Here is a 10,943-nt window from a genome sequence, read left to right as displayed (position 1 = left end):
AACAAATACTGAATATTAAACTTGGCAATAAAAATTTTATTGCATTAAAACAAATGTTTGGGCATGTAGGATAAAAAGATGACAAATCTGGCATCAGGAATTAATGATCGTCTGAACTAATTTTAAAAGACTTCATGCAAGTCTTCAATAAAAATAAATAAAGACATCATTTCATTGAACCCTTATTATATGGATGACCTTTTCTCACTTCAAGACCAATCCTTTTTTGAAACTGCCCAGATCACTTACTGAATGGCAGGTATGACCTTTTTCCGTGGAATTTCAGAGTTTTGTGATTTTTAATCAGGCAAATGTTGGTCCTACAATAAATGTTCAGAGATTTTCCAAAAACCCAGGTTCACACCTTGAATAAGTTTCTTCTATATTGTGAAGACAGAAAATCTCTCATTTGGTCACTTCAAAGTTTTAATCACTTTTACTATCACCAAATTATTTAGAGATGGTAGCAACAAAAACATTTCATCATAATTCCCAAGTAAACTTTTTTGATGTGGAAGTTAACAAAACTGAGTGTACCAGGCCATCTTTGATCCAGCCCAAAAAATACCTGAGATTGACCTCCAATGCAATTAATTTAATCACATGGATAAGTCCCTGAGCACATGCAAGGACACATCTCACTGATGCTTAGAAATGATGAGTAGTTTGGCATACCTGCTCCACTGTCATGTCCCAGTTTTTCGTGGTAGCACAATTGACCTTGGGTATTCTCTTTCTGTTCACAGACTTACTCTTCCACATACTAGTCAATCTGTCTACTACCAAAAAAAAATCTCATCCACATGAATAGTGAATCTTTTATAATAAATCCAGTTCATGCTACCTGTCTTTTTCTGTTCCAAGAGAAGTTTTACTGTCACAACCCAATTCTCTGTTGGCTAATTTTGCAGTCTTTTTAGCGTCCTCCTCTTCTAAGTAGGTAAACAACTCTCTGAAAGAGTCAAATTCATTACGCCCAGTACTTTCCTTTTTTGGTGCTTTAGGAATTACTTCATTCATCTTTGCGGAAAATTCCTTAGGCTGAAAAACAGTTTTGTATCAAAATTAAGCTAAAGAATAATATCAGATAAGAATGATTATGCAAATAATTATTGATCTTTCCTAGAAAGGTACATGCTAGGAAGTTTTAGTAAATAGTTCTCAGAAACTACAAGCACTAGTTTTTCATACACTATGTACCACTATGTACTTATACTAAATATTTACAATACATAGAAAAACAAGATCTATTGTGTTTTTTCCATTAAACAGTTACATTTGTTTAATCTGCCAATTTTAATTCAAATGTAAAATGAAAAATCATTTTTTCACCACATTATAATTTCATGAAGTCCAAAAACTTACAGTTCTCACTCCAAGGACAGCACAAGTAATAAATATGAACAAGCCAAATCCACCAAATGAGTATAAGGTGGCACGTGCCAGTGCCCTAGAAGCAATGGCCGATCCACTGTCAGGTAATTGCTTTGAACGTATCATACCCTGGAAAATAAAATAACATTCCATTTATAGAAAAAAATTTCATTAAAAACATCAGTTAATTGCAATTGTTATACTCAACAATGTTTTTATAAAGTACCATCACTGGTAAAAAAAATCCAACCTGCTGACCCGGGTGCCATTAAATCCACTTCTAAATCTATGCTTTTACAAATTCAGACCAGAGGATTTCAGAAGTTACAGCAGGATTTAAATATATGTCAAGCACTTGAAATGCATCACTACATCCAGTCCTTCACTTCTTTTGGACAAAGACAAATTTCTACATTTGTTCTGCAACAAAAAGGAGTTTACATTCACACTTTATTTGACTTAAGTTCACCTAAACTTAGGTAAAATATTGCATGTCCTTACCCCCTTAAGGCCCTGTTACATCTTGTGGATTTGGAAGTGTATGCTGACTTATTAAAAAAATGACTATTACACAAGCATACACTGAAAATTTTGAGCATGCAGTACTGCAACATATATCAAATTGAATGCGTTTCAGTGCGCTCTACTCAAAATTTTCATATGTCAGCATACTCAAACTAAATTGTCTAGGAATGACAGGACAATTACAAAGAGCCAGAGATAAATTTTACTGGCTTGTGTTTAAAATAACTGATCTTGGCCCAATGGCTATTCAACATGGAAAATAATAATTCCTCGTGTGAGCCTAATATGTTGGGGCTTCTCAACTCACCTTGGAAAATCCTTTTGGATCTTGCTTTTTTGCCAATGAAAAAGCTGTAGCAAACCCACCAAAGAACATGAAGCTGCCCATGCTTACCAGGAAAATAGCAGCTGCAACAAAATCAAAATGATAATCATTATGACTTTTTTTGTATGATTTTAAATGGGTTCTCTCTCCTTACTACAGGTTACTTAGCATGGGTTAACAAGAGCCATTCAGAACAAGTTGATCCACTAACTAACAGATCAAATATGGCAAATCCAAATAAAAGCAGCACCATCTAATCCCCTGATGGCCTCCCCACCTCCACAAAGCATTGTCGCTGCAGGCCTAGGGGCCTTGCAAGAGCAGAGAAATAATCTGTTTAATTGTACATACAGAGATAGGGAGACCAGGAGATAAGGCAGCTTACATTTAAGTGGGGTTGGACATATTTAGTCAGCAGATCAGTTAGTCTGCAGATCACCTGTTCTAAAAGCACTCTAAGAATACATTTATACAGTTTGAAGATTCATAATGTATGTGTAGCCAGAGTGTAGCCATATATATATATATATATATATATGGCTACACTCTGTAAATCTCTTAAGAGAATATTACAGAAAACCAAACTTTTTAGAAAAGAGTCAGGGACAAACTTTGAATGTGGGAATGGATTCATTAACCATTGGTTAGTATGGGAAAATTGTCCTTTACCCCAGGAAATCCTTTTTTGGCCAAAAGGAACAATTGTTATCCCTTTAATTAACGTTAATTGCATAAGAATAAACTTTAAGGCGAACATTAAATATCTACTGTCTAATAAGTTCTATCGTACGTGCAACTTTCTGCATTAGCACTTTCCCTTTGCTTTTAGTTTGTTTTTCTGTGTCATCGTTTTCCATCATTCTTAAGGAGATTACAGTGCTCCGATTCCAGTGCTCCGCTGCCGCATGCGACTTTAACCGGAAGTTGGTACTCTGTTATAATCTCCAAACACAAAAGAGCGTGAACAGTTTGATATGTTTTTATTGTCTTAAGGATATTGTAACCTTTTTGAACCATCCAGATACTGAAAATGAGGTTTTCCTGCTTCTCAATATTCAGTAATGCATCTATCTTGGCGCTGATTTAAAACAATAAGAACCCTAAATGTACAGCATAAGGCAATCAATTTAACACCTTTCTATTTTAAGGTGAAACCCCAATTTATCAACATGGACCTTAATTCTTCGTTTTGGCCAAAAAATGAATTTTCCTGCAGTAAACAATAATTTTTCCATACTTACAAATGGTTAATGAATCCATTTTTACATTCAATAGTCCCTGTTTTTTTTTTTTTTTTTTTTTTTTTTTAAGTTTGGTTTTCTGCCGTTCTTGTGGTAAAACAGAATATATTATATTTCTATTAGCTGTTCATAGTGTTTTTATTGTGAAATATAGATATCATACGAAGAGTTATTATCCCTTTAACTTAATCCCTGAACAAGATTATATCACGACAATTGGCAGAGTTGACCAGAAGTGTATAGGCTACTACTGGCGGATAAACAATGAAGGCATTATTTTGCCCTTATCAACCATAAAATCTGCACTAAGACTTTTAAGAAAAATCGCTAGCTGGGTTTTGGAGCTAGATGGTGTAATTAAATCGGCCTTGAAACGGTGATCGTGCATGGGTGCTCAGGTAAAGAAGAAATTTGAGAAACAGATTTTTCGGTTTTTACCCCAAAAGCGCAATTTTGACGTCACCCGTAAGGGGGTACATGTGTAAATGTTAATTAATTTAGTCACTGAACATATAAGATTTATCTACTACCCAAAAGAATGTACCGGTAGGCCTATGTAAGGCAGTAAATAAGGACATTTGGGCGAAGGGTGACAATATCATTAAAAAAAGTTATTTTGTTTGGCACATCCATTTGTTCTTTTTATTTCAATTTAATTTATCTAATTTTGTTCTCTTTTCAGTTTTATTTGTATAATTGGTGACGAAGTTTCAAGATATTGCTCAAATATGCCAATGAATTGGAAAAACGTTATTTACTTAATATGATAAATTACAATAAATCTTATGAAACTTGCAGCTTTATATGTAAGAGGAGAGAGACTTCTTCCTGTCTACAAATCTGGCTGAAAAGGACAGAAATGAGATGAGAACTTTTTTTGTGATTGATTCCGAGTCATCTAAAAACTTAATAACATTACAAAGTATCGACAAAAGACAAAGGGACGTGGTTTGAAAGAATATATAGATTTCTTTTTTTTTTTTTTTTTTTTTTGTGATTGATTCCGAGTCATCTAAAAACTTAATAACATTACAAAGTATCGACAAAAGACAAAGGGACGTGGTTTGAAAGAATATATAGACTTCTTCATCAAAGCCATAATATCTTATCATTATATCTTATTTGGATAGTGATAACTTGACACGATGAAGATAGGCTATAGTGAAGAGGTTAGTGTCAAGTTACATGTATCTCTGAAGCTCAGGGTGATGCATATAGGTGTTTGTAGTACAAATTTTTGTTTGCCACTGGGAGACCATACACGGAGATTTTATTAATAAAAAAAGTCAAATGGGACACAGACGACGAAAAATTTTGGGTTTGCACGATGATTTTAAGTAGCTAGGTGTCCTAGACGTATCGGTGGGCCTAATGCTTAGATGAATTTTGGAGAACTTGGAAGCCGGAAACGTGTTTGACTTTCCACTTAACAGTCTTCATTCCACTATGAAAATGAAACTAAGAGCCCGCGACTTGCAATTAAATTTCATTTCTTTTGAACATGAAATGAAAAGCAATTTATTCAGATACAAAAGAAAAATAATGAAATAATAAGTAGCGGTACCTTGACTTTAAACAAGTGAATCAGGTGGCCCATTCTAACAAATCAGTACGAAATAATGGCCTCTGAACAAGTAATGCAGTTCAGTATAGCCTATATCACTGCCCTGTGGCATATATTCCTATCAGTTAACTCATCGTAGACGATTTGATCCATATTGTAACTCAACATCACATGTATCAGTATCATAACATATAGGCCTATTCGCATAGATTATTGATAGATGATTGTGTGATCACGTAAATCGACAAATGCAAGTAATAATTAATTTCGACAAATTATTTCTTAACTCCTCTCAGACCCTCTGACCCAAGAAGTTATAAACTTTATAACTTCTTGCTCTGACCAAAGAAATAATACAATACTGTGATATTTCAAGGAGGTACCAGAAAGCGAAATCTTATGCACACATTTTAAGATTTGGAGACCCAAGAAAACTGAAATAACAAAGAAACAAAAAAAAGTGCTTATTTGACGGATTAAATTCTGTACTACTTGGGCATTTATTTCCCAAGACAATTACTTTGAGTCTGAGATAACAATCTCCGCCTGTTACAGTCTCAAAGAATTGATAAGTTCCACCAAAAAAAGGATGCAACTTACCTGCTACATTGAAAAATATAAAACCCTGTATTCTTAATCATAGTTAAGAAAGAAAAGCTTTCTAACATAAGTTAAATCATATTGATGAAGAATCGAAAAAAACATGTCTAGTTTCTTTAGAAACGCTCTCTTTACCAAAAAATGAAATCGGACGTTTTAAGGACTTGAAAATAACCGACCGGTTTTGCCTAAACCTCCTATAAGCAAGGAGAAACTCAGTAGACATCTAGGTACAGTAAGTGTTAAATATTTTGAACAACTATTCTACCCAAGGAAAAAACAACACAAAGAAAACTTTGTAATCAATCAATTAGTACCATTAGATGAAAATATCATGAAAGGACAATTGGACGAAGACATAGTTTACACAGTAACCTTTTTAGAAGAGTATTGAAGGCAAAGTTTCCAGTTAGGTTTAATTTTATAATAATTCTAACAAAATTAATTCCCACCTTAAACAAAAAAAGCTCGCTTTTACGCTAAAAGATTCGCCATCCCACTCGGTCGTTGAGCATTGACTTCTCTTAACCTTTCATTGGTTTTGGCAGAACTGCGATTCTCAAGAGATCCAATAGCTTGAACTTCTAGTAATTGCCAGCCAATAGACATTGATCTCAGATGGGTGAATGAACCCAACCAGAAATATAATGGAATTACAAAAAAAACAACTGTGTAGAAAAATCAAGCCCTTCTGGGAACATTCTGTATTCTGATCAGTTAGATAGGCTGGTCCAAGTTTTTGGTTATTTGCCCATATTAGCCCCGTGCCTCAGATGCATACGCCTTGGGTTAAGTGGGTTGCTCCTTTAACCTATAAATATCATGTGTTATTTGATACTTCTACTATTTATCTAAAACATGTGTCATGCCAAAATAGCTACGCGTGGGAAAGTATGAAAAGCAGCAAATGAATGTTCAGCAAGCTTTCACTTTAAAAAAACCTTTAAATAGACGAATAAAAAAATAACCATAATGGAAAAATTAAAAAAAAGGGCATGAGAATAATTTTAATGTTACACTCACCAAAATTACGTTCTTTGCAGTGAAATTAAACAAATCATCAATTGAATACACATCTGATGCACATCTATCTTGGTAGGACACAAGTACCATAACTAAAATCACATCGTATATGCATTGAATGTCTTCGAATTGCAAAAAAAAAAAAAAAAAAAAAGAAAAAGGATATAAAGAAAAATAAAATGAGCATAGAATCATTTCGCTACTTTTGATTAATAGATAAGTTGTAGATAATAGAAAAGAAAAGACACATTTCTACTAGCTGGACCCTTTAATTTCTCTTTTAAAGCGTTAAGTAAAGTGTGTACAGTATAAGGATAAACTAGCTCACATTCAATTTAAATATCTCAAGTAGATTTTAGATGCAAATTGTCAAAAAAATAGCTGATATACATGAATATATATAAGTTTAACTTGTTTATAAGCGTGTTTTTAGATGATTCATATTCATCTTAATTAAGCTGTACTCCAATCTCTATAGCTGCCTTGTTTGATTTGATATTGTAGTTGAAATGGATAAATATTATAAACTAAAAAGCACATTTTGAGGGCACATATTTCAACTTTTGCAATGTATGAGGTCATCCAAATTTAGAACTAGGTTTTATATTTTGCGTGATCATCCATATAGCCTACGGTGTATATCCGAAATCGATAGCACAAAGCCAAATCATTGTTGACCCTTATTAGAGGTAGCATAAGATAAGCAAGCTGCCACTGGTCCAAACACCTGGCATGTTTATTTATCCAGCTCCTCACCTAAACAGGAAACGATACAAGAACCGGATATCGGAAAAGTAAAAACAAATAAATAAGTAATGCATAATTTACACCACCAAATTATGTTTACCTTTCCCTTCTCTGTCTCTTTATCTCTTTCAATGCAGCACAAACGGTACAGATGAAGTTTGACAACATTTTGTCAGATTTGTCTTGATGGGCCAATATCAGACCTTTATATTTCTGCTTCTTTTATTTTTGCTTATAATTCAATTGATAAAATATCTGGTACTCAAGGTTGGTTTCATAATGTCATAAAACTCAATTTTCTAGAGGGAAAGTTTCTTAATATTACTGTCACGGACTATTGAGACATACCGATAAGTGTCATGGCGCATTATTCGCCTTCCAAAGAAAAATATCTTATTATTTAAGAACAATACTCTTTAGGACTCTTCTTCCAAAACCGGGAAGATTTGCTAAGATTTGCTGTTATTTTCCGTAGTTTTTTTAATCAAATGTTCTGTGCAATGTAACAGGTCTTCCGTAAATCACCGTCACCTTTTAAAAATATTTAGTTAATAAATTCATATATTAATTGATTTGCTCATTTATTAATCTATTTATCAATAGATTAATATATTTATTTATTCATTTAATCATTTATTTAGGATATTGCATTTTATTCCAGTTGATCAAGCTGTTTAAGAACATCAGTCAAAATTAAAACATTGCAGGAAAATTATGTAGTAATTATCTTTGAGTGCAGTATTTTTAATAGATGACAAAATTACATTTAAGTCTATCCAGTATTGCTGTTAAAAGAAAAGGGCAAACATTAAATTCGTTGTTTGCCATTTCATAAAAAAAATGTATTATTCAAGAAACGTATGGAGTATTATATTGAGATATTTCATCTCCAAAAATGCAAAACAAACTTGCGAAAGCGTTGACATATTAACTTAAAGTGGACATAGGGCCTATGCATCTGTCCGAAATATTTTACTCGGTGAAATATATAAGTCAATCTTATTTTTGTAAATAAATTATGATGTCTAAAAGAAATTAATTACGAATTCTAAAAGAAAAGAGTTGCCAGTATGTGGCACTTTTTTGACATTTATTCAGGCAAACTGCATCTCACACAAAAGTTAATCTGCGAATGAAATGACCTAATTCAGAAGTCATGTTGTCATCAGATTATGCGGGAAAATATCAATTTAGTATTTTTAAGCCTAAGACATTAGATTAACCCCAAGGTATTCATAACGATTATTGCCCGTGCCGTGCAGGGCTATTACATTGGTCGCAGAGGCCGAATGAGTGACTTCAAACCTAGTGCCAAACTGGGCATCTTGCGTTAATGTCAAGCCTTGCATGGTTGAGTTTTAGGAAACGTACTTGTTTTGCAGAAAAGCGTATGATTTGCTGGACTGTGTGGAAAATTTAAAGGGGCAGTGTCTTTGACTTTCTACTACATGTACATACTTTAGACGTGGTAACCTCAACTTATCTGCGGTGTAATTCTGTCAATGGGAAATGTAATATGTTTGACCAAATATGCATCTATGCAATATCGATTGGAGGTATAACAGACTAAACATTACAACTTTCATTCACTATGTTTTAAAAGCTTTCATTTCGTGTTTTGTAATATTAAATCTCTGGTAATTATACACTTTTGTGTAAAATTATATTTTAAAGAATGTTTATTTTTCTGCCTATTTTCATGTATTTTTCCCTTGCTTATATAGCATGCGGAGGTAAGTAAACCTGGAATTGATCATAGCTTCCGCCAGAGATTCTATAACTTAAGATATAATTCTACTAAGTTTTAATGCATGGAGGACGCGTTTCTAATAGATTTCACCATACTGAATAGCAGGTGGAGAATTGACTTATTGGTAATCATTACGTGACGCAAATGCTTCATGAAATTGTTTTTTCTATCGACTTCTTCGGGCTTGCTATTTTAATTGTTCGCCTTCAATAACAAAGAACGAATTCAGTAGTTCCGGCTCTAAGACTGTTAATTAAAACTATCATCATCAGAAACAGTTGCATAATCTTTTCTTAAGGAAGTTCCGCCCACAACAATAACATCTCCCGCATTTAGAAACTTTCCATCGAACTATCCATAGTGTTTGTGCAGGATTACACGCCAATTATATCATGTGTTGACAACCTAGAGACGACACATTTTCTGATCCATTGGAGACTCCACCTGCCAGTTAACTGCGTGAGATGAGCTAAATCTATGGCACGTTATTCCATTTAAAAATGTCAAGCTAATGTGTAGTGACGATTTACTTCGATCGATTTACAGGCCAAATTTTATTTTCATGAAGTCGAAGTGACAGAAAGTGACATATAATCATTGCTTTCTTTGACTTCTCTGCGTGTGTGTGTGTGTGCAGTTGTCGTCAGAACTCGAAAAATAAGCACCCAAACCCAATATAGAGGTGCATTTCACATGCTGGCGTGTCCAAAAATAAAATTGAATGAATTCAAAGTTGTATTCAATTTTTAAAAAGATATATGTTTATAGAAAAAAATCCACGACTGTCTTAATTTAAATTCAAATTTTAATTTTTACCATATCTTTACATTACGCAAAGAGCCCTAAATGGTAACGTACGTTCCGGATCATGTATATTTAATTTTTATACCGCGTTCCGATATATTTTGTAGTGATTCAGTAGTGGTAAAGTATACATGACGTAAGGATGTTTTTATAAATATTTAAACTGTAACTCAAGGGGCTTTGCGTCATGGCTAAATCTAGGCAACGTATGTTCCCCAGAAAAATTGTCAAAAAGTTAAATTTTGTTCAAGTACTTGGTGCAATAGAAAACAGTGTTTCCTGTTGCCGACCGAAAAATATATTGTGATTCCATGATAGTTTGACATTTCTGATATTGGATCACAAAGGAACAATAATTTATTAAATACTTATTTTACTGTCGGTAGGGTGTATTTTCCCTGTTTTTTAATATTCAGTGACAAGCAAACTTAAGTCGCTCAAATACTGCTCTATACAGAAGATTATTATAATTTGTACAACGATATACTTGTAGGAGTTAAATCAAAGACCAAAACCAGTGATGATTGAAATTTCAAAGTGGGTAAAGCGTTTCACAGTTGGACGTTTTGCATTTGTAACAGTAACGTATGTTACTTTTTGGGGTTACACGATGAATTATTTTTTATTACTCATGGTTCCAGGAGAGTGAAACTATGATACAAACTTCTTCATGTGGGACCATAAAATAATCAAACATAGTTTGCAGTCTGTGCACTAAATATTTTTAAGAGCATGCCTTTGACTTCAATTGCGTCTCTACATTTGTTTTGGGTGTAAGGCATAGTTGTCAAATTCAATTCATTAGAGTTCACCATAGCCGCAACTTATTAAAGAAACAGTGACAGTAACTGTTAAGACCGTAACTCTGATAATTTTGTAGCCTCTTCAGTTCACCAGGTTTAAATGAAAGAGACCAACCTGTGTGGAACATCTTTTTAGCTTTTTTTTTTTTTACACATCCAGCACCACAGCCTTTTACAAAAACTTTTG

General features: G+C 33.5%; 1 protein-coding gene across 3 annotated transcripts; it reads right to left on the bottom strand.

The window, feature by feature from the left end:
- Window positions 1-15: 15 nt before the first annotated feature.
- On the bottom strand, window positions 16-3,256 carry LOC106167067 (transmembrane protein 242). Of its 3 annotated transcripts, none has more exons than XM_086999938.1 (4): window positions 3,100-3,256; window positions 2,207-2,307; window positions 1,366-1,503; window positions 16-1,041 (listed from the first exon to the last, which is right to left on the bottom strand). In XM_086999938.1, the coding sequence occupies exons 1-4, from the start codon at window positions 3,239-3,241 to the stop codon at window positions 841-843; spliced, it is 582 nt and encodes a 193-aa protein (XP_086856064.1). In that variant the 5' UTR covers window positions 3,242-3,256; the 3' UTR covers window positions 16-840. The 3 variants fall into 3 exon arrangements, with proteins under 3 accessions (XP_086856064.1, XP_086856065.1, XP_013401219.1); XM_086999939.1 differs by having other exon boundaries at window positions 16-952; XM_013545765.2 differs by having other exon boundaries at window positions 3,015-3,172.
- Window positions 3,257-10,943: the final 7,687 nt, after the last annotated feature.

The sequence above is a fragment of the Lingula anatina genome, chromosome 1, assembly GCF_051362555.1.
Source record: "Lingula anatina isolate TDL-2025a chromosome 1, LinAna3.0, whole genome shotgun sequence".
In the NCBI taxonomy this organism is placed as follows: Eukaryota; Metazoa; Brachiopoda; class Lingulata; order Lingulida; family Lingulidae; genus Lingula; species Lingula anatina.
This window is presented reverse-complemented; position numbering and strand designations above follow the sequence as displayed.